Source organism: Cyrtonyx montezumae, unplaced genomic scaffold, assembly GCF_038088225.1.
Source record: "Cyrtonyx montezumae isolate F1298 unplaced genomic scaffold, pur_monq_1.0 scaffold_8, whole genome shotgun sequence".
In the NCBI taxonomy this organism is placed as follows: domain Eukaryota; kingdom Metazoa; phylum Chordata; class Aves; order Galliformes; family Odontophoridae; genus Cyrtonyx; species Cyrtonyx montezumae.
Window position 1 is genome coordinate 107,133,821 of NW_027072089.1, and position 24,079 is coordinate 107,157,899.

The 24,079-nt window shown below is 47.2% G+C and overlaps 2 protein-coding genes across 3 annotated transcripts; one reads left to right on the top strand and one right to left on the bottom strand.

The window, feature by feature from the left end:
• Positions 1-10,058: 10,058 nt before the first annotated feature.
• Positions 10,059-14,472, bottom strand: RPL15 (ribosomal protein L15). Its single transcript, XM_065752075.1, has 4 exons — positions 14,404-14,472; positions 13,381-13,562; positions 12,244-12,380; positions 10,059-10,425 (listed from the first exon to the last, which is right to left on the bottom strand). Exons 2-4 carry the CDS (start codon positions 13,550-13,552, stop codon positions 10,120-10,122), a joined length of 615 nt encoding a protein of 204 aa, XP_065608147.1. The 5' UTR covers positions 13,553-13,562; positions 14,404-14,472; the 3' UTR covers positions 10,059-10,119.
• Positions 14,473-14,919: 447 nt separating this feature from the next.
• NKIRAS1 (NFKB inhibitor interacting Ras like 1) lies at positions 14,920-22,452 on the top strand. 2 transcript variants are annotated; one of them, XM_065751959.1, is made up of 3 exons: positions 14,920-15,070; positions 19,635-19,876; positions 22,089-22,452. In XM_065751959.1, exons 1-3 carry the CDS (start codon positions 14,977-14,979, stop codon positions 22,326-22,328), a joined length of 576 nt encoding a protein of 191 aa, XP_065608031.1. In that variant the 5' UTR covers positions 14,920-14,976; the 3' UTR covers positions 22,329-22,452. The 2 variants fall into 2 exon arrangements, with proteins under 2 accessions (XP_065608031.1, XP_065608030.1); XM_065751958.1 differs by having other exon boundaries at positions 15,007-15,075.
• The last annotated feature ends 1,627 nt before the right edge of the window (positions 22,453-24,079 follow it).

A 24,079-nucleotide genomic window follows, 5' to 3' on the forward strand; every position in this document is an offset into this window, starting at 1 on the left:
GCATGCAGGCAGGCTACCTCCCTTGGCTGAGGCACCAAACCCGTCGCTGCATCTTCAGCTCCTTTATAGCAAAGGTTTCCTCACTGTCTTTGCTTAGCAGCTTACATGCTGCTCACTGATAGACGCTGTGATGACAGCTACAGCCCTGACTTCTTTCCCACATTAGCGATATAAATAACTCACCTAATGAATCCTAGCCTCTGGAAGCCAGTGGAAATTTTCATATCGATTGTTCAGCCCTACAAAGCGCTTCCTGACCCCTTGCCCTACTTATTCCCCACTTCCATTTCACGTGTGCATCTGACTGTTCAGCCATTTGTGCTTTTTTCTCTCCTCTCCTGAAGCAAAAACCCCAACAAGGAGTTCCCAGGGGTCTTCAGCTTATCACTGCATCCCTGCGCAGGCTGAATATGTGCAGAATGCTCTGGGAAGAAGCAAAAGCTAAATATAGAGCAGTTAGATCCTACCCATTAAGGGCATGCCTGCATGGCACGAGTGCAACCAGCTCAGGTACCGGGAGCGGGGTAGTCATGGAGCTAAGTATAACTGAGAGAGGAACTGGCTCACGGCTTGTTCACCCGCTCACACATCCTGTCCCTCTGTGCCAAGTATCAGAGGCTTGGAGGAGGATATAAAAGCTCATAATAGCTGGTTAAATGCTAATTTGCCCATAGGACAACTTTCTTCCTGATTCAGCTTCTTAGCAGCTGGGTTATGGCCTGGAGCACCCAACATTTATGCTTTTCTGTCTTACCAAGTGTTACTGCAGGTATGCTTCTTATTCACAGAAATGGGTAATACAAGGGGCTTCAGGCTGCTACAACTGTGGAAAACAGATTTTAATGGAAGGTGAGAACTTAGACATTTACTCCAGAAAGGCCTAACATCACAAGGTACTTTTCTGTGCATCCTACTCCCGGAATTCTGCTTTAACAAGGGATTGGACTTCTATGATCTTGCATTAATAATACCCGTAATATATGGTTATAGCATCACTGTTTACTATTTCCTTCTGTGCTATAATCTGTTGGTACACCATCTGCTTATCCAGAGGGGAAATCACCATCTAATGAAGTGAAGATGGGAGTATTTATTGCTTGATTGGGCCAATCACAATTTTTGGAAGGTAAGCAGAGTGGATTATGCTAAGGGTGCACAAAAAGCTGCCCTTTGTTCTCAATGAAGCTCCAAGACTTGGAGTCACAGTGACCTGGCCTTTCATTACAGGGACCATAGCTCCAGAGGGAGAGCATTGCCTTTTTACATCCAGACAAAACAATGACATCTCCCTTGGGAATAAACCAAAGCATATTCTGGCCCAGAGAATTATTATACAAAAGTACCCGAAGCATAGTTTGCGACTGAAGGGCCAGGACAGCTTTGTATTTTTAGCAGTTCAGTGTAGCACAGCGTTTTCCTGAGCCCAGTCTCAGCTTGGAGGTCAGAAAGTGCTGTTAGGCTGCAAGGTTCTACATTGTGTCAGGAGGGGCAGCATGGAAGACCTGATCAGACCTTGTATCCTCCTGGATTAGGCCCAGCTGATAAGATTTCATTTCCCAAGTGCTGTCTCCTCTATTCTGCTAGACTCTGAAGAGTTAAAGTTATTAACTGGCTTCAGAATAAAATGTATTCAGAATAAATATGCTTTAGGATAAACCTATTAAATGGATAAAAATGCCATTACCAGTGGTGAAATACGATTGTGCGACCTTTTAAATAAATAAGCCTGCTATACACCAAATTATGTCAGATAATAAGCTTTATACATGATAAAGTCATGCAGTGGTTCTCACTCTTCAGGCTTTCGATGAAATATTGCTAGCCTTAAAGGGATTCTGAAATGTTACACTAAAGAAAATTGCTTCCAGCTATAAAACTTAATTGTTAAAACAAATGTAGTTTTTCATAAAATCCTGTGCAAGGCATATGTAACTGAGAGCAAAACCTTGCTAGAAACAAACCTCGGGTATCCAAGCTGCTTTGCAATGCACAACCCTTCTTTTTAATATAACTCAGATTCCAGGTGAATCTGGAATAATTGAAGGGAATTGAAATTCCAATTGAAAGGAAAAGAATTACAGTCATATAATGCCACTGTCAGATCAAAATGATGTTCTTAGGGCCTTGGAAATATGCTTGTGGAATATCTCTGATTGCAAATGTTGCTGTGGACCCAAATGAATCAACATTGGTAGTTCTGGCACTGGAACAATGGTGGCAATGCTGACCTCTCTGGCTGTCCTGCACCAGAGGTATATCTGCACCGCGCCTCACAGACTCACCCAGATCACTCCTGATGCATGGGTGTTCCTCCTGAGGGACATCCATATCTGATGGGATGGAGACAGAGCTGGATGGATCAGTCTTGTGAATAAAGTCAGACAGGCATTTAGTCAGACTGAGCCGCCAGCTCCACACGTAGCTCTCTGCAGGAAGTCACTGTAAGAGCTTTCTGGTCTAAACCATTAGGAACAAATGAAGTAAATTCTCTCATTCATTCTAGTGATGATGGGTGAACTGACAGAATCTCCTAGTTTTAATCAAATCATCATGGTCACTTCCTCTATTGTTGCATGAACATCAGCGATCACTTCTAATTCCCAGCTAAGGTCTCAAAAACAACTCCAAGGACCAAAAACGTTTGGAATTCCCCACCACAATCATTTATTCTCTCCAAAGGTAATGCCTAATAACACATCAGACGTTAACAGAAGGAATTATTCCCGTTTCTTCATATACATATATATATATACATACATACATGTATATTATCCCTAAGCTGGGAGAATGCAAACAGTTTTTATTTAACCCATGGAGGAGCACTGATAGTTTTCAGCTATGCCCTACCCACTATAAGCTTCAGGGAGCACTGGAAAAAAAAAAAAAACAAACCATGGCAAAATTGAAACAAACAAAAGGAGCCAGCTATGGCTCCAAAAAAAAAAAAAACAACCCAGAAAGGTGACTCTCTGAACCTTAGCCATTGTAACTGCAGAAGAAACAGGTACATTCTCCAGTAGTGCTTTAGCTGGATAGAGCTATGTGAGCAGGGCTGTCTTGAAGGACTGCGTGGCATCATGAGGCCAGCAGGGAAATTTTATCTGCTCTTCCTAAAAAACTGCAGTACAATGCCCAGAAACAACTGATAGGTCCACTCCTGGCAGGAGCTCAGCTGCATCCCAAAATGCCTCCAGACATTTGCCATTGTGTTTTATTGCAGCTCCTCAAAAAACGGTCAATTGTAAGCATAAATCTTGCAGAGCAGGCACATAATCGGTGGAGGAGGACAGCTGCTCGTTATATAATCCTGCCAAATGCTTGATGCAGCAGTTCTCAGCCAGCAATCGTCTTGCTCTGAGTCATCTGGAAAGTCTCTCGCTCAGTGAGCTTCCAGGAGCAAACCATCAAAACAGGCTGTGTTTCCATTTCCCATTTCAAATTACAGGAGACACGTATGACTCAGGGAAGTCATTTGCTCCTCATCCACCTTCAGATGCTATCCCGTGCCCGGATGCAGCCTGCCTCGTGCTGAGTGGACACTGGTGGAGCTGCCGGTGGGGCTGGGTTCATGGCTCTCCTTGTGCCATTCGCATGCAGGGCCTGGTGCAAGTTTTGAGGAGGACAACCCAAGAGCCAGGGGCAAGGAACTCCTCTCTCTGCTTGTCAGAGAGCCTGGCATGCCGCACACAAAGCCAGACCTGATCTGTGCTGATATACCAATCACTTTGCTCCTGTCAGAAGGACACCGTGCTGTTGCTCAGGCACTGGAGTGACCTGCTTGGTTGAGGCTGGGCAGCATTGAGCATTGCATCCCCTATGCCAAATGTCACCAGTGTGAGAGGCTTTGTTAGCTCATGCTTCTTTCTTTCCTTTGAGACAATGCCAAGTAGTTATCCGGGCCTGAGTGACAGCTCTCAGCAGGATGCAGCACACTGGCTCTGCCTTTGGGTGAGGAGATCCCCTGCCTCAAAGCTGACCAGCTTTGGGCTGCTGTTCTCCAAGCCTCCCCTCCTCGCTGGACTCAGTGCTGCCAGCAAAGCTGAGGAGCTTATTTTTCACAAAACCAACTGATTGCAGCTTTGGCAATGTCACTCATCCTGAGCATCACCACCAAAATAACCCCAAAGAACTGACTCAGCAGCTGTGATCAAACCAGGAGGAAGGAGGCCGGTCAGGTTAGGCTGGCTGCTAGGTCCTGGGAGCTAGTCCAGGGATACCTCTTCAAGGGGCAAGGAGGGGAAAGGCAGAAGGTGGTCCCTTCCCTGATGTTCCTTCCCTCTGTGTACAGCACAACTTCGTCAGCCTTTCCCGTTGTCAGAGGGGCCATGCCAGTCAATATTCAAACTGTAATACAGTTAACAGGACTTCAAGACAATCTGCAAAGATTGAAGAAATCATGATATCTCAGTGTTCATTGTGATCTGGACAAAACTCCAGTTCTGCAGTTCATTTCTGCATGGTCACTACTTCGCTAAAATCATTATTCAGCCTTTTATTTCCTTATTTTAAACAATTTTTCTTAAAATTAGTGAAGAGCGTGGCCAGGATGGCACCTACTATAAGGTCAAGTGATTTATTAGCAAGATATATTAAAGCTTTCAGCCACAGGCATAAGGGACCATCCCTGGAGAAAAGAGAACTTCTGCATAACAAATGTTTTCCATAGTTTGATGGTACTTACATTTTCATTAAGCTGGCCATTGCAAACAATAGTCATAGCTGAGTTTTCATATAATTTCTGGACTTAGAACAATGGTTCAGTTTTTCACAGGGGGTTGTTTTCTTTTCTCCTTTTTTTCCTTCTCAGTGGTGTAAATCATAGATCTAAGAACTGGGTTTTCAGTCAAAACAACCATTGCATTTTTGTTGTTGTTTTTTTTTCTTTCACTTAATTTATTCCTGCGGATAAGTTATAAGTTATAAGTTATAACCACTGCTTCAAAATTGCTGTTCGAGGAAAAATGGGTTCAAAACCAAAGCTGCAAGCATAATCTAAAATACGTATCACTGATAAAGCTCAGCTATCATCCCACTACAAAGCATCAGCATTAACATGAAAAGCTCGGTATCTCATTATCAGTTTGTGTCTTATTTCTATTAAGAACGGACAATCAGGTGGTTAAGAAACCACCTATCAAGATCAGGAACTAGCCACTCCAGATTAAATAGAATCCACTGAATAATATATTTTGAATAAATAAGGAATGCATAAATCTATGTAAATCAAGACAGTTCCCTTTATTTCTACCTCTTTTCCTAAATTTCTAGCTGTTAATGCATGTATCTCTGCCCTTGGATTTTACCACGTAGCCAAACCTCGTATCTTCTGCCAGAAGACTGTAAGCAAATTTCTCCACTGAACACTGCAGCAGTGCCCTGTAAACAATGTGAAAATAAGATGGAATTCTCTTCTGCTTTACTATGACTTTGAGTGACCACACTGCTGTGCAAATAGTTGCAAACAACATAGCAAAGGCATCACTTTTATATATAGCTCTGGATGAGCTGAAAACATACAGCTCAAAACACACCATCTATTCAGTGGTTTTTAAAGATTGTGTAACCCACTATCTAAACTCACCTGACTAACAATGAAACCATGAGAGGGACAGGTGGTTTGTAACCGTGGATGAGTTGAACGGCCACACTTCTCATACAAGGAAAAGATTCAGATAATTGCTTGCTAGTCACATTAAAACAATGCTGGAAGAAAAATGTATGAATAAATGAATGAGTGAACTCCGGACTAACAAGCTACTTCCTACACTTAGCACGTGAGCTCTACTGGGATGGCAACCCATTTCCATTACGTGTATGAATGCAACACAGTGCATTAAGGCCTCAGTTTGCACCTGCTGTTTTGGCTGTGACACACAGTAAGGCCTGGAAAGCAGGGGGCTTGGCCGTTGCAAGGAGTGCATTTCACAGCATACAGTTCTCAGCACCAGCGAGAACCATTCTTCTGCTTTGGGTTCACACACACACACCATGGACACACTGAGCTGCTGCTTCTCTGCGGAAACTGGGGTTCATCCAGCCAGGTTTATCCTGCACACACTGCATGGTACCAACCTTGCTGGCTGCTGCTTCAGCCTGCGAGGTGCACCCCTACTTAGCCACAGCTAGGGTAGCAGTGGCAGGGCTGGTGGACGGACCCTGGCCAGCTGAGCCTTCTGCTGCAGCACCAACAAGACAGCTGACCTGATCTCTTCCTTTTTGTTTTTTTTCTTGTTAATCTTCATCTTTATTCTTCCTTCAAAGGAATATCTCAGCTTGCACAAGAAGAGCCAGCTGGGGTCCACAGGCGTGCCCCTGCAGCCCTTCCACAGCAACAACCTGAATACACGACCCAAGCAGTCAGCTATGTTAACTGTTACCCAGTTATGTTAACTGTATTTTCTGAAGCCTGGTGCTAGGCAGGCAGCATTGGAAGCCTTGAGGGGACTATCTTCGCCCTGAGAGCACTCAAAGTCAGCACTGATCTTAACAGAGCCAGACTGTATTGAGTCACTCATCTGCTCCCACTGAGCTCCCTGTTTGCCAGGATACCCCAGCTCTGCATTTCTCTGAATGATGAAGAGGCGATGGCATTGAATGAGATTAAATGTTGTCTTCATTACACAAGGGCCTTTAATTATATGATAACATTGAACATCACTCGATACCAAAGGAAAGAATGTTCTTTCAAATTTCAGGCAGTGACATTAACTGGGTGCCCATCCCGGCCTCCCCAGGGGCCTCTTCTGGCACATTGTGTTGGAGCATGAGAGACATCAAATTAGATGTTGTGTAAGCAACATAGCCCAAGCACTTGCTAACTTCAGGGAGCAAGGCTTTGCAACCTACACACTCCATGTGTAATTATTAAATGGGGGCTGATTCAGAACCTTGACATATGAAGATAAGAGCAGCTCACGGGCTCTCCATCCTTTTACACGTGTATGGATTTGAAGCAATTACTTGCAGAGGATTGAATCAAAACACTGTCTGTTTTTCAAAGCCACAGAAAAGAGTGACCTGTTCAACTCCAAATTGCCTTTTTGTGACCAAAGTAAGATTTTCAGCACTCTGGGTACTTTGACTTGGCATTTTCAGAATGATACGACCTCTATGTGGTACATAAGAAAAGCGCCATTTGAAAGCAGAACAGGTGTTTCTGCCATCTTGGAGAGTGAGTAGGTAAGAATAGGAATCAGGCTTTATTTTCAGCCCAGCTTTTTGATTCACAGGTGGACAAGATTGCTCACATGCAGTCACTTTTCTCACTCAGAGGAGACTGCTGAACCACCACTGCATTTCAAGGACAGACATAAGTCAGCAAGCCCAGACACCACTCTCCTCTGTTGCTAATTGTTTCACTTTAAGACCTACACAAAATCAGCGATGACATTGAAGGATCTGCTGCTGCAGGGAGCTGACTGCCCCTCTGCCAGCACCCGTGCTTACACAGGCAGCACTCAGCAGTCCATGCCTTGAGACGTGCCAGAGCCAGCCGGGCCTTCTGCCACACACAGCTGCCCGATTGAAAGACTCCCAGTGCTGCAGACAATGTATGGAAACAATTACACTCACTGTTGATTAGCACAATCTGCCCTTTTCAACTTAGCTGGCATTGCCAAGTGATGAGCACACCTCCATGAGCCACGTGGAAAGGAGTTTACTACTTGCTTACTTAGAGAACATGCTAAATTACACAATCGGTTCTAATGCATCCCAACCCCAAGCAGGACAGAATTAATTCTGAACAGCTAAAAATAAAAAAAAAGGTCAGATCCTCACCTTCTACCATGCAAATGTGAGGTCCGCTGTCTAGGAAAGGCCTACAGTTGACCACTTTCATCAGCACCTGACAACAGGCCGAAGTAGGCTGTTAGCATACAACCCTGTTTCTATGCAGCACAGCTGTGACCCCCATTTTGTCCTGCCTAGGAAGGAGACAGCTCTTTTAATTACATCTAAAGCATGCTTGTTCAGAGCAGCAAATAAGCAGTCCAGCGAGCTCAAAGAAGGAGGTTTGGAAATCAACTATAGGATACCGCGGTGCTTAAGTGAAATTCCTGAAGCTTCCTCTTCCCTTGCCACCCCCACCAAGCTACAGCTCAGGATCTGTGTTCCAGGCAGACTTCTGAAGTTAAAGGAGGGCTGAACTTGAGATGCTGCCTCTCACCAGGACAACTGTTAAGCCTCAAGTGAGTGATCCTCAAACTCACAAGGAACAGAGATTTTAATTCTGTTGAGCTTATACAACAGGTTCAGAAAAAAAATCAGCAGTTAGGAAAGGCAGAAATCATGTAACCTCTCTAAAGCCTGGTTTCCCAAGCTCACAACCCCTCAAAGCAAGATTTTCCTTGATGCTTTGATCTTTTAAAATACGTTTTAAGACAGACATTAGCCTTTCCTCTGTGCAAACTCTGTGCTGCAAATCTCCTTCCTCCCAACCCCAAACACTGAGTTAAACGGAGCTAAGAAACTTCCAGCATGAGAAGATAGATGCTAAGGCAGCCGAGTTCCTGAAGGCCTGAGATGAGCTGTACGTACCCTGACCTCCCGCTGAAAAATACCATCTGTTTCAAATTACTTAGCCTGTCTGGCACATATTATGCCCTTTCACATACATCTTCACCAGCAGACTTCAATGCACTCTCTGAAGAGGACAGTATTTTCCCCTCTAGTTTGAAGTTCAAGAAGTTACAGGACCTTGAGGGAAAAGACAAGTTTAACTGAAGACAACGTCCCTCGAGAACGCTAGCAATTTTGAACTCCAGCAAATGATACAGCATTAGTGCCAACAGCTCTACCACCTCACACCATCTCCCACATCTACAGCGAGGGCCATCCAACAGCTTAACAAGCACTAGCTGAGTGTCACTGAATCCAAAGCTGTTACCTTAAACAAGTTGTTGGCCTTTTAGCACTTCAGCCCTTAAAACTTGAGAAGCACTGAAGCACCAGTCCCCTCTATGCAGTCCCCTCTATGCTCAAGGGAGACCTCATTCACTGAATTTGCTGATTAGTTCCTCCATCACAGGAAAGTTAAAAAAAATTACTAGTAACAACAAACTTCTGTCTTTCAAAGAGTAAATAGCACTTCATAGCAACACAATTTTTTGTTTGCTTGAGCCAAAGGAAACAGGATGAAAGGACTGCTCATGAATTCATCGTGGATTGAAGAGCGTGCTGCCAAAAAAATTCGTCTTCATAGTCCTCCTGTTAAGAACTTTAAGAGCAAATGATTAATTGAAATGATTACTTTTAAATCTTTTTCACACAACCCGCTCTGAAACTGTGACAAAATACGAACTACTTAGGTCTTCTGTCAAACCCCATCTCCTATCAATGGCATAAAAAAACCTCAACCCAATGGCAGAAAGAAAGATACTCTTTAAATGTCATCCAAATGGGGCTGCTTCCCTTTGCCTAACCATGCAGTAGCAAGCCAAAGGGAGCTCCTCCACAGAAATATTCTGTTTTTGTTTCAAAATTCAGAACTAAGATACTGTCTCCAATGCAAAATGGGTGGCCTGTAATTCTGTACAAATGAAGTAATACCTTTGTTACTGCATGCCTCAATGAACAGAGCGAGCTGCTCCTTTCCACTCTGTGCTTTGTTGGTTTAGCCTATGTTTGCAGACAAACAGGCTCAAGAGCTGGTTTCATGCTGAAGACAAAAAAAAAAACAACAGAACTAGTAAAATCTAATTGTCATTAGTATTTAATCATGTATAAAAAAGAAACCTGCACTTTCAGCTTACATCTCATTGAACATGATCAAAGCGGGCCTTCAGTCTTAACACAGAACACAGTGACACTCGCCCAGGGGCGGTGAAGAAATAAGACTCATGCCACCAGAACAGGAATGTGGAGTGGCCGTCAGGCTTTCAACTCACACTGCACCCATCTTTTCAGCCTTATCAAAAGCAAAACCCACCACATTCTTGGTACTTGTGAGGGTTCTGAGACCACAAACCTAATTACACTTTGAAATACCTTTCAATATGTGGATTTCCAACAAGAAACAAGTGGATTTCTGGAGAATTCTCCACATAAAGCAAGAAGGAGCAGAAACTCTGGTTAAATTCAACAACCCACAGCTTTATTAGACGGCTGCGATTACAAGAATCAGCGGTAGCGGTGCAGCTGCAGGGTGTTGCGCCTCCTCCAGGCAGCACGACGCGAGCCACCGATGGTGTGATGGAACTTGTGGCCCTTGCCAAGGCCACGGCTCTTCCTCCCAGCTGACGTCAGCCCACGCATCTCTCTGTGCTTGTGAACGGGCTTGGTGATCCACTGGGTATCAGGGTTGCGCCTGATGGCTTTGTGGAAGGGATCGATCAGGATCACCTCGAAGAACTTGTAAGTGGAATCCTCACCCACCCAGTAGGAGTTCAAGACTCTCAGAGCCCCGCAGTGACGGCCAGCACGCTCCTAGGGGAAAAAAATAAATGCAAAAGGCTGTAAAACTGTGGAAGCAGGGGCACTCTTCACACAGGAGGATATGAAAAACCCAAACCTAAAACTTCTCTACAATTTTTCATCTGCCCAGAGCAAAACACTCTCGTGAGAAGAACCATACACTCCCTGACAGCGAAAAAGTAATGTTTAAAGAAATGCTGTACTCAACAAAGGCTGCTGGAGTCCTTACACGAGACAGGTTTTAAAGGATGGAATGAAGAACGCGTTTGGTTGACAAAGTAAAGAACTACTCCACGTGCAGGACCCCATAAGAAAATGCAGAGATAAAACTTAAGATCACGAGCCACACTTGGGGCTGTGGAATACTTCTAAGGTTATGAAGGACCAATCAGACTAAATGTCCACAGCTACTGAGGAAAAAGGTATTTCTGGAGGACAGAAGATCATATGGATGGGAAAAAATGAATATCTGATGTAACAAGCTATGCAATTCCTATCCTTGGTTGAGGTTGGAAAGAAACAGCCCATCATTAGGAACAACAGCAGAAAATGAGTTACAGAACTGCACCTGTCTCTCCTGTCAAGATTTCCCCTTTTCACCCTACATTATCATCATCACCACAGATCCATCCAACCTCTGCCCCAAACCTATGTCCACTAACGACCAGCTTACAATTTCATGTATTTTCTTCAAGTCCTTCTTTCACTCTAGCACATAGCACTGACACATATTAAACATTAAAATACCAACCACCATCAACTAGCTTCTATGTGGGGATGACAGTTACAATGAAGGCTTGGAATTTATAGAACACTTATCTGAAGAATAGAAGCCCTATAGGATAAGGCAAGCCAGATTCACAAAATTTTGGACTAAGGCAGAAGGCCAGTGACCTCTTTCCCACAATCAAGTGGTCATCAGACATCTTGGAATAGCATATATGAAGAGTGCACCATGAGTATCCAAAACAAAGCTTTTCAATTTAAACTTGTTACTTTGGTTAAAAAATAAAAAGTAAATGGAACAAAGAAACGAAACCATAACCACCCCACGTGCAACTTCCTGAAACTTGCTGAAATATGAATGCTTTCTGGTGCTTAAAGATGTACAATGGAGACTGCTCACTGCCTTTACAGCACCTCTTTTGGGGAGCAAGTCTAAGTCTTGCAGATCTTTTTCCAAACACGAAGTACAACTCTTCAGCAGTACTGCTGTGGCATTATAAAATTTAACAGTTTTCCTGCATGGAGAGTTTCCATTTTTGGTATTTTAGCAGATTAACAATATTGCTTAAACATTTAAACTACCAATCTTCACACTTCAGAGCCACTAAAGACATTTTTAATTTAAACACGTCTCCGGCATGCTGCTTTCAGATTGTATGACACAGCTATGGACACTGCACAGCACTCCTACTACCCAAACAAGTGCTACAGACATGAAGACAGGAACTGACTTGTATTTTGTGAAAGGACCACTGTCTAAAGCTGGAAATGCATACAATATGACAGGGAACATAAAGGCAGGATTTAGCACACAGTTCAGCATACTTGAATTTTGATTTCTCATACCCAGCCCTTTGTTCCTCAGGCACCTGTCAGTTGTGTATCTTTCATTACAGGTACAACAGCATGCTTCTGAAAGAGGCATACCCTAGAAACTTCAACTTTTCAAGAGGTTCAGGTGTTCTCCTGCCATCTGTATTTGAGACCTTTTACCTAACACATTAAAGAATCGGTGCTAGTTTTGTCGCTGAGCATTTTCCACTTTTACAGACCAGGCATGACCTCTGTAACCCCAATCTTCAGAGCAATAACCAGAACAGTCACCTCTGCTACAGACTGAAGACTGCGGGCGAATTTCAGCTGGTTGACACCGTGATGCACAGGTTTGCCATAGGTTGCACCTTTTGGGACAGGGCGCTTCCGACCACCACGGCGAACGCGGACACGGTAGATAACATAACCTAGAAGGAATGGCAACTTAGTGTAGCAAGCACGCATTATGGTGAGCTAATTTGGATGCACATCCTGCACTTCCAACCCCAAAAGCTTCGTGTGAAACCACAATAAAGGTCTTCATACTCATCTCCACTGAAATGTACGACTCCTAAGTCTCCAGCACAGAGCATTTATGATATTTCCATTATATCTGAACAGTTGTCTGTACTTTTAGTTCCAAATCAAGAGTTTACAGCACCTTTCCCTTATGTATTTCCATGTAAACTAAAAACACCTATGCCATAACACAAAAAAAGCCATCTAGCCCCAACTACCCAGCCCCCAGAAAGCAATAAAGTCACCCCAAAACCAAAGGGTCACGCAGTAAAAGCACCATTCGAAAAGCAATGAAGCACAAATTACCTATAAACCCTACTGAAATCTGATCACTGAAGCATGAGGGAATGAAACAAACCTTCCAAATAGGAACAATCTTATATTTTCTACTTTCACATTATAACAGAGAACAAACATGGCGGCCTGCTTCAAGGATTCACTCAAGTTACAGATCCACGCCCACTCTCCCTGAATTAAGTTTGTTTCTCTGATCAGTAACCATTTCCCAATGCTCATAGAAATTAAGTAACTTTATACTCTGAAGCACAGACAGCTATCAAGTAACCTGTGACCTGTGAGAAAGGAACCCCCATGCTCCAAACCTGCCCTAAAAACACTGGTCAATGCTGCAGCAGTAAGGCAGCACAAGGAGAACTACAGCGTGAACCCACTTGATTTTCATCTGCCTAGTTGGTCACAGGGGACATCAACTCAAATCACATGAAATTGGGCACTGCTACTAATTGAACATACTTAAAAGTTTATTTAATTCAGGACACTTCAGGCTTTTCCAGGACATTCAAGCTTCTTGTTTTGCTATTCTACTACCAGATACAGAGGGAAGCAAGTTGACAGAACCACGGTCGCTCCATCACGAGGCATAAAGACTTCATCTCTGTGTCCTGTTACCTTGCTTGGCCTTGTATCCCAGCCTGCGAGCTTTGTCTGGCCTGGTTGGGCGGGGAGCACGATGCAAGGCAGACAGCTGGCGGTACTGCCAGCAGCGGACACGAAGGAGGAAACGCATCACATCTGACTGCTTTTTCCTCCATAGCTCCTGGATGTACTTGTAGGCACCCATGTCTGGTTACCTGCCGAGACAAGAGATCCATGAAAAGAGGACAGCAAACCTGGCTCCAGAAGCGCACAGCTTCCAATAAAAAGATACCGCACAAAACCATACGTACAGCACCACTGGTACATAAAACACTTTTATCCTTTTTTGAATCATTAGTGCACTTGGTTATATGGCTCACATTTAGCAGTCTGCAATGAGACACACAGCAGTTACCATTCTCAACAGTTTTCTTCCATTTCTTAACATGCCTTGGGGCAGATCAGGCTGCAGAGCCCCGTGCAACTTGGCCTCAAACACCTTCAGGAATGGGGCACCCACAGCTTTTCTGGGCAGCAACGTCAGGACTTCATCACTCCATGAGTGGAAATTTTCCTATTTCGTTTTACTCACTACTAAGATGGCACCTGGAACAAATTCCAGCAGCTGCCAGACGTAAGCCAACACCATCAAATCACGGTTAAAAACAAACAAACAGAATTTCCCTTGTGCCAAAAGCACCCAGCGCTCTCCCCTCAGAATCAGCGCAGCCGACCTCTCGCCATCCCACCTCGGGGCTGCACCGCGACAGCACCCGCGGCAGAGCCGCGCACCAGGTATCTGAGCCATGCACGCGTCCTGCTCCCTGGCAGCCCGTCCCGCACAGCATCCCGCCCGGCCCGCGGCCGCACGGCGAGGCGCGGCCCACAGGCCCCGCACCATCCTGCCGGGCCCCGCCGCCCGCCCGCCCGCCCGCGCAAGCGGCCCCACCCCGCTCCGCCAGGGCCGCACCGCGCAGGGCCGGCAGCGAGGCGGGCATGCGGGCGGCACGGAGCGGGGATGGGAGCGGATGGAGGGCCAATGGAGCGCTCACGTACCCGGACCCGATGGCGCCCAATGCGGAAAGGAAGAGACCCGCCGCCCACGCCCCCTCGCGGCGACGCCGCACTTCCGGCGGCGTCCGCGGCGCCTCATGGGTAATGTAGTCCCGCGAGGCCTCGGCCGCACCAGCCAATGAGCGGCAGGGGGCGTGTCCCGGCGCGGCTCCGTGGCGCGCCGTGGGATGCTGAGCCCAGGTGCGCGCTCTCGCGTGGGGCGGGGACGCGCAGCGGGCACGGCGTGTGGCGTTGGGACAGCCGCGAACCCGCCAGTCTGCGCCGTACAAAAGTGCTTAAAAATAAACCCTAAGAAGAAGATGAAAAACCCTAATGCGAAATAAATCATCCCAGGGGGAAAAACCTCCCGAGCCGCCGGCCGCATCCCCGTGCGTGCGTCTGCCCGCGCTGGCGATGCGCGTGCCCGCTGGGAGCTGCCCCGCGGACCCACACGCTCAGCGCCGTGCTCGCCGCCGCCCGCCTCGTGCCCGCGCAGGCCAGGAGTGAGCGCGTCCCCGCCGCTGCCGGCCCCGTCACACCGCCGCGTCCCGACGGCGCTCACACGGCCCGCGGACGATGGGCAAGGGATACAGGGTGGTGGTCTGCGGAACGGCGTCCGTGGGGAAAACGGCGATTTTGGAGCAGCTGCTCTATGGAAAGCACACCGTCGGTGAGGTGCTTTTTCCTTTCTGTATCTTCTTTTATTCGTTTCGTTCCCTTGGGCTGAATGGTGGTGTGGGGCCGCTCGCTGAGATGAGGGAGGACAAGAGTGCGGCCTGCACTCCTCTCAGGGCCCCTAAAGCCTTCTCCGGGACTCCCGGGCCCCTAAAGCCTTCCAGAAGTGGTTTGGAAGAGCCCTTCTGTGGTGTTCCCAGTTCCAAACTACAGGAGTGCTTAAAAAGAAACAGACGCAAAAGCAGATGGTGTGCTCGCTGCCCGTTTACAGGAGGAATATGCAAACAAGAAATACATTGTTCCCTGAAAGATCATACAACCACAGAACCACAGAATGGCTCAGGCTGGAAGGCACCTTAAAGCCCATGCAGTTCCAACCCATGCTGTGGGACTGCTGCCCACCAGTTCAGGCTGCCTGGGGCCCCATCCAACCAGGCCTTGGCCTTCTCCAGGGAGGTAGCACCCACGGCTACATGGGCAGCCTATGCCAGTGCTTCACATGCTGTTGGTGCCTGAAAGGTAACAGATACAATAAAATAGACTGCTTAGACTTCTGTCACACCTTAGAACTTGGTTTGGTTTTGGCTCATGGTTAATCAAAACGCTGGGAAGGAAAGCAGCTCTGCTTTGGGTCCTGCTCTGGGCTCTGAGGGCTGTGCAGGAGGAGCATGGAACCACCCCAACAGATGAACAGCAGCGAATGGTGCCTGGAGGGGGATCTCGGGGCCTTGACAGAGGGCATCCAGTGTCTGCTCTATAGGTTGGTGAATTCAGTGCTGGATAAACATTAGGATTTCTAGCTGACTGCTCGGCAGGCACTGTGCCTTCAAAATGCATGGATGGGAGGAATTTGCTTGCAAAGTGTGACACAGAGTTGTACACTAATACCCTCTTTTCAAAGGAGGATTTCCCCTCATGTCACATCAACACCTGATTCCAGCGTCCTGCACGGCTCCCCATAGCTCTCAGCAAGAGCTGCAATGCCGTAGACTGTGAGTTTTCCCTTAACTGCTGCTCGCCTGCCCAGCCAGGTGACCCTGGGTGCTGTGCTATCCCTGCCGTCCTTCGCTGCTTGGGGAGGCACTGAGGCCCAGGAGCTATTTCTGGCCTCTCCCGAGCGAGGCTGCGGTGTCGTTGCATAACAGCGGGATGCTCACTGACATAACGGGGAATGCCGCGTGCATGTCCCCGGCCACTCCCAGATGCTCTGTCTGGCTTAGCGCTGGGCAGCACAGACCTTCCCCTCCTCTCTCAGGAGCTGTGCTGTCTTTCCCCGTGGCTCTGTCATTGCTTCCCAGGGCTAGTAGTGAGCCACAAGGCTGTCGGTGCTAGCGAGCCTGCTGCCGGCTTGCCTTCACAGTGATTAGTGTCCTCCGAGGTTTCACGCTGCCATACCGAGCCCTGGCTTTGAGCCCGCGCTCCTGGCTGTCACTTGAGAACGGTGCTGCAGGCACAGTAGCACTGCGGGGTTTTTCCTAGGAAAGTCTGCTCCTTCGGCTCTCCCTGGCTTGTCATGGATGAAGTCTCTACATGGTCAGCAGCTAGCACTCCTGCAAAGGAAATAAAACTGTTAGTGAGCGCAGAGGAGCTGAGCGGAGGCCTGAGGGCAGCTGCAGCTCTCACAGGGAGTGGAGGGCAGCGCTGAGCTCTGCTCTGTGTGACAGCGACAGGGCCCGAGGGAACGGCATGGAGCTGTGCCAGGGGAGGGGCGGCTTGGATATCAGGAAAAGGATGAGACCGGCCCTTGGATGGCGAAGGAAGCTGGTCCCACCTGACACCAGTAGTACCTGGCACAAAGGGAAGTTAGCAGCACAGCTCTGGCACACAGTGTGTCTGCAAAGAGGGAAGGTGCTTTTCCTTCAGCAGTGCCTCTGCTCAGTGAGGGCTGAGAAAGGAGTATTCTGCCTTGGGAGTGCCTCTGCTGCCTCAGCCTGTGGTGAAGCTTATCAGCTAAAGGGGAGGAGATGATAACTCTCCTGTAGAAAGCACTGTTTTCCTTATCTGTGCCTTCTGACTGCAGACATTTCTGTGTGGCCAGGTTGCCCATGACCAGCTGCTTCAAGACATCTAGCTGTCTGGGGATGAAAACTGCATGTTACTCCGGTTAGAGCCCATAATCAGAGTGAATTCGCCTTGACAGGTCCCAGCTTGGGGCACCTGGGGTTTTCGCTAGAAGACTTTCACAGCTTAAAGGTGTGGGGGCTCATAAACCAAACAAAGCATTCATAGACCTTTGTTTCTTAAATAAATAGAGCTGGAGTCAGCTCTGGCTTTTAGAAATGCATGAAAACAAAGCTAAGTGTATGTAACAGAAGGTCACAGCCACGGCAGCCTTCAGCCCTGGCAGAGGGGACAAGATAGTGGGGGATGCCCGTGAAGTCAGCAGCAGGGCAGGGGAGATGGTGCCGGGCACCAGGCTTCCCCTCATCAGTTCTGCTGCTCATACAACAGCTTACCCAGCATGTGAGGTCAGCAGAGTGTTGGGATGGGATGGGATGTGCTAACCAGGAGTGCAGATAGCGGTGTCAGCAGGATTTGGCTAGCGCGCAGCGTCTGGGCTTTAGAAGTAGAGCCTAGAACAAAGTGACACGGGTACGACTGAAAACTGTCCGTGTTTGGTGGGTAACCTACTTGCAGTGCTTCCTCCCCCTGCTTGTGCAGCTGAAATTTCACCTCTGGAAACTGATCCCTGTGCACAAATTCCAGGTCCTTCCGAAGTGTCCCGTCCCCCGCCCTGCCTTTTAACATCAAAATTTATTGCTCTGTTTTGCTGACTTGCCTTGCAGGTCCTAATTTTCCCTCTTAATTTTCAAGGAGGATGTTAAGAGACGTAATTTCCACTGCTACTTCTAATGCCATTAGGAAGAGACTGTCACAGGAGAATGCGGATATATTAAAGGCTGCTGAATTACAGTGCAGCATTTAGGTGATAAAAACCTGCCCAGCGTTATTCATGGCTTTCTAAAAAGAAAATGCAGGTACTTATGGCTCATTCCTCCTTGCCAAAGCAGTATTTACTGGTGCTAGGTTCTTCCTTGACCCGTCTGTACAATGAGATGAAGCAGAGCAAGAAAAAATAGTGCTATATCCAGACCTACTTTTGTCTTTAAAAATGTCCTTGTAACACATTCTCCAGCTGCACAGAATGTGTTCACCCTTTTTGTTTTTATTAACCTTTGTTTTGTTCTGCTCTTAGCTGTGCTCTTGCATGCTAGCATGGCTATATTTGGAGGCAAAATGAATTAATTGGTCGTAAACCTAATAAGAGTTTTGATCTATGCAGTCTGCACAAAGAGGGGCAAAGAGAACAGCGTGTGCCACTTTCCTGCTCAGGAATGCTGCATATATCATGGGAAAGATGCGCGTGGGTGGAATTCTCTAGCTTGTTTGTCAGTGCAAAGTGTTTTGAATACTGTCACTGAATATAGAAAATCCTTATTTTCACAAGCCAGATAATCCCTCGTGTTTTCTTAAACAATGCACTAATATGGTCCCTTTCTGGCAGACAAAGGGAACAATGCAGTGCTCAGTACTGTAGCCCTGTACCAGCAGACAGTCCCTGTGTATAGGAATGCAGTGCAGGCAAAAACACAGCTCACAGAGGGTTTATGTGAATTCTTCAAACTGCCCCTGAAAGTAACCCAGCTACATTATGCCATTTGTTGGGACCTGCAGCCACATGGACCTGCATCCAAGGCGACCACGAAGCTAAGGAGATCCATGTGTTTTCAGGATCTGGCTTGGAAAATAAGGTTTTAATTGGTTCAGAGTAAGGTACCTCATATTTACCATGGGGAGGGGAAGGAAGGAGAGCTGGTATGCCAATAGTTACTGTGGAGCAGGTGATACATATGGGAGCTTGATACTTCGTGTGTGCTCTTACCGTGCAGTAAATGAGCTTGCTCCTATCAGCAAATCTGAGTCACGTTAAATCCCTAAGGGATGGAAAAAGCTCACTGTGTGTTTGGGTAAATATAGCGTGCAAGTTTGCTTGCATACAAACATCCTCTTCCCTTTCTGGCATGGTTTCACTTGTTGGTTAGTTGTACCACCAAAGCATGTTCATTTCCAGAACTGCTCCTTTGGCTCCTGCTTCTACAGTACAATCCAGCCCTGCATGAAGCAGAGGAGTAGGCTCAAGATGTCAGTACTTGCCTCCCTGGTGTTCCTTGGCTGTTCTTCCCTAAGGCTACGTTTGGGCAGGCCCATTTGCAGTGTGTTTGGCACAGAGCTGGTACTCTGGGTGGCTGGAGTTTGGGAAACCTGGGGGAAGAGCCATATATCTTGATCACATCCTGTGCTTACATGTCGTATAGATTAATTTTACAGGCTCCTATATTAGATGCTCGGATTTACATAGCATCACTATTGCAAAATGCCTGCATGGTGATCTATGGATACAGCCCTTGCATGACAATTCAGGTTGAATGCAGGTCAAATCACCCTGGAAAAACAGGAGCTGAAAGAGATCGCAGGGTGAAGTTCTGCCACACTGCAAGCATTTATTATCGTGGTGCTGAGCCTACGCCAGCTGAGCCTTCCTGCTTGCTTTAAAACAGGTTTAGAAGAGGGTGCCACAATGGAGGATGTGTACTTGGCATCGGTGGAGACAGACCGAGGTGTGAAGGAGCAGCTGCGGCTCTATGACACCAGGGGTCTGCAGGAGGGCGTGGAGCTGCCGAAGCACTACTTCTCTGTTGCTGATGGCTTTGTTCTTGTGTATGCCATCACCAGCCTCGAGGCTTTCCAGAGAGTGGAACTGCTCAAAAAGGAGATTGATGTCTTCAGGGACAAAAAGGAGGTAAACGCGTGGTGCCCTAGCTGCTTGGCCTATTGGGGGATCAGTGGTAGGAAGTAACATCACAAAGAGTTAGGTTGGACACTGTAAAACGTGAGTAGAAAGGAAAACAAACGTACCCTCAGCCTTGGGCAGTCCAGCCAAGGGAGCTTTCTCATGCTGGGGAAGCCTCATTCACATGCTGTGCAGCTCAAATAAAGTGTTGAGTTTTTTTCTTACTTCCTCTACTGCAGCTAAAATCCAGTTAGCTGAATGCACCAGTTAGGAGACTTAAGAGTAATAAACCATATGGTCCACAGCAGTGCAGTTCTTATGGTTGTTTTTTTTTAGGTATTGTACACGGGAAGTCAAGTGCACAGGATAATGTAACGAAGGACATTATTTTTGTTTGTTTTGTATTCACGTACTTGATGGCTTACAAACTGGTGTAATTGACAGTGGGTCTCCCAGACATTAGTCAATTGGCAAGGCAGCTTTAATGTATCTTAACAACCATATTGAATCAATTCAATTGTGTGAAATGACTGCTCTATTTTCCCTTAGAAAGCAGCTAGTGTTTTCAGCCAACAGTGTTCCAGCTTAGCTAAACAAATATAACTTGCATGTGGCATTAGCATGATGGCTTTTCTTACAGTATCTTTGTGTTCTCCAGTAGCTTTCCCTGCTAAATGTCTTTAGCCTACAGCTCTCCAAATGTCTATTTTATGCTGTTTAGAAAAAGAAAAAAGAAAATGCATGGAGAATTAATTGGGTAATGGTAGGGAGAGACTTTCCAAAGAGTAACTCGGGCAGTAGTCACAGGAAGGCAGGCCCAGAGCTTGGCAGTGCTCAGAATGGAGGCAGAGAGGTTTGTGGGCTGACAGGGCTGGCGTGAGCTGCATGCTGTCAGGGTACGGATGTCAGGAGCATGGCAGTTGGCCACAGCCACCCTGCAGGACCAGGGGAGGTGACAAGCAGGAGATTCTCCCAGGCACCAGGTTTCACGAGGGTGAGTCAACTGAAAAATAGTGGTGCCACAGCGGGCTGGATCAGCTAGTTTTATTCCTCTGATTTCTGTTGCATACAAAATGCTCTCTGAAGGTGAGATCAAGAGTCCTTAAGAAAGCACCAGCAGCCTTAAAGTCACTGCAGCCATACCCTGATTCAAGATGTGTCTCCACCCGCAGAGCCTTTGCCCTGCCGAGCAGCACAGCCCTGTGCTGTGTGGCTGGGGACAGAAAGCACAGGTGGCAGCCTCCTGCCCCTGCTCAGCATGCTCCTTCAAGCGTGGCCTATTTTTGTACTGAATGAAGATTGTGTTCTCTCACGCTGGCAGAGTTTGACCGTAAGCAAAATGGAGTTGGTAACAGTTCTGGAAAATGACAGCTTCTTACAAAGGGGAGGACGCCTACTCAAACAGCATGGGCTGCTGTAAAAAGGAAAGGGAGCCTCAGAGCTCACGGGAACAAGACAAACATCTCTAGCTGGAGAGAAACAGGAGACATCCCGGAGGAAGCCTAATGAGCAGGAAAGGGCCAGTGGGTGTGGCCATGGCCAAAAGCCCAGTTGTGGGGAGAGGCCTTCGTTGCTTTGGGTTTGTCAAACCACCATGGAGTGCAGAGATGAGACCAGAGTTCAAGTAAGGACCTTGCACTATAAATACAGGCATACTTTCCCCCATCAACTGCTGCTGTTAAAACATTTTTAGAAAGTGGTGAAGTTAAACCAAGAAGGGTAGCATTAAGGGACTGCCTTCAGCACCGGCTGCAGGAGAGGCAGCGGGCAGCCCCCAGGGCTGTCTACACCTGCTGCCTGGGGCTGGGACACAAACAGGCTGGGCACAACCCTTGTGTCCAGGCCTTCCCTGCTGCCATGTACCATTTTCATTTCTCAAAGCATCTGCTGCTCTGACTGACTCAGATGCCACACTCGTGTCAGTTCCCTAGGGCAGCTCAATTGCAAAGGAAATGCACAACAGGACTTCTGCTCTCTTGGTATGGCTTCCCTTTAAGCAACCTGTGGGCAAAGCCTTGTGTACCTTATGACTAAAACAGCTCCCAGGCCACAAGTAAATGAGGCAAGTTTGAACCCTACTCTTCCAAATCATATGCAGCTTGCCTTGTGCCAGTTAGAGAGCAGGCCCGAACTGTGTTGCTGCATGTCTCCTGTTTGTTTAAAGGCACTGCGAGTGGTGGAAGCTCTTTGCTCAAAGCTCACCCATTCATTTTATTTGTAGGTAACGGTTATTGTCTTGGGAAACAAAATGGACCTCCTGGAGCAAAGACAAGTGGAAACAGAAGCAGCGCAGCAATGGGCAAGGGCTGAGAAAGTGAGACTGTGGGAAGTGACTGTGACAGATCGGAGAACGCTGCTTGAGCCATTCACCTTCCTAGCGAGCAAACTCTCCCAGTCCCAGAACAAATCAACGTTTCCCTTGCCTGGAAGGAAGAGCAAAGGGAATAACTGTGATAACTAAGCTCCCTTTAATGCTGTCTGCCATAGCCAGGTGCAGCCTAAATCCTTTCTATGCCTTTTGCTTCACGCGGTTTCACTTAAAGCAATAATCTCATTCAGCAATAAATCAGTGAGCTTACGGCTAAGAGGTATTCTTCCTTCTCGTGGACTTGGCTAGAAAAAGCAACTGGTGGTAAAGCCTTAAAAAGCAGTTAGCGATGGCAGCTACTTGCTGCAAGGCTGAGGAGGGGAGAAGAGGGTGGGAAGGAGGCAGGGGCTTACATCTTCTGCAGGGGCTTGGACTGTACCTGTGTACAGCCATAGAGGGAAACAATCCTTCAGATCTTTGGCTCTTGTTTGCACGCAGAACTACCTGTAGTGAAGCTGTAAATGTGGAGAGAGGGTATGTTTGAAACAGCAGCAGCTGTCTTTTGGCCTTAAGCAGGGAGCCCCTTAGCCACAGGGTTTGGGATGCTGCAGGGGAATCACGTCAGGGTGTTGCTGCAGAAGTATTGGGGCGAGAGGAGTAAATATGAACCAAATGCTCAGAAATCCCTGTACAAATGGCCCTGGTCTTAATGTGCTGTGCGTTGTACAGCAGCAGGAGCACAGCTTTACGTGCTGGATTTGACACTCTGCATTGGTAAACCTGTCCCAGGTCAGCGTGTTAGCAAAACAAATAAAAGTGACTATAAAGGGACAATGAATGGCTTTTCCCAGAGAGAGAGGCCAGCTTTTGGCCTCTGAACAACCTTAACACAGCTTTTCTTTGTGTTTGAAGGCAGGAGCAGGGGAAAGAGAACAAACTGAAGTACCCAGTTCCTTAATTTACCAAGAGATTAATGTTGCTTTGAACAAATATCAAGAATTTCATTGTGAGTCAGCAAAACCACGAGTAATATTTGCACTGTCATATCATAACTGCTAAATGGTGTGCTTAATGATCACAATTAGGCTGTGCGCTTATAGCATCGCTCTTCCTGAATCCTGGCAAATAAACTCTGTCAGCATTACTAATGCCAGAGCAACAGTCCAATCCACTGAAAATTGAGCAAGTATTCCTACCTTTGTAATGAGGCTAGACGAAACTGTTTATGTGCTTTGCTCAATACAGTTTGGATCGTCGTGGCCACCAAGTCTGATAAGAGAGCAATTAGGAATGAGCAAGCCCCTGTAATGCCCTGCTAGAAACATACAATTGCTTCCATTGCAACATTGCAGCTGAGTAAGCACTGCAGCACGACCTCCCCCAGCCCGGCCAGCGATAGTCATCATCCCCAGCGATGCTGCAGAGCAGCACTCACTCCCTCCTCACTCATTTCCTACAGGACACGTGTACTCACGGTTCTCCCCACCCAGCAGTCTTCATACACACCATCTGCCGGCGTGCCCGGGAAGCAGGCTGGCTTCAGAGCAGCAGTGCTTCACCTGTTTGCTGCAACTTGTCACTGAGGAATCGGCTGTGTTCCTCCTGTTGGGCACTGCAGAAGCTTTTACCAGGAAAGGACTTGATTCAGCTACGTATCAGTCAAAATACAGAACAGCTCTGCTAACTACACGCCGTCACCGAGGCTGAGCCCTGAGCCAAGGGAGTGTGGGCCAACAAGTGCAACCAGTCGGCATTGGCTTAAAGAGCAGTGATGGAAGGAATGGAGATGGCCAGTTCCTGCCCAGTTCTGCTGGGACACACGTCACCCGTGGTCTGCAGGGCTGGGTCACACAAGGTCGGCTCGCTCACCCTGTGGACAATCAGGACCTGGCACTACTTTCAGA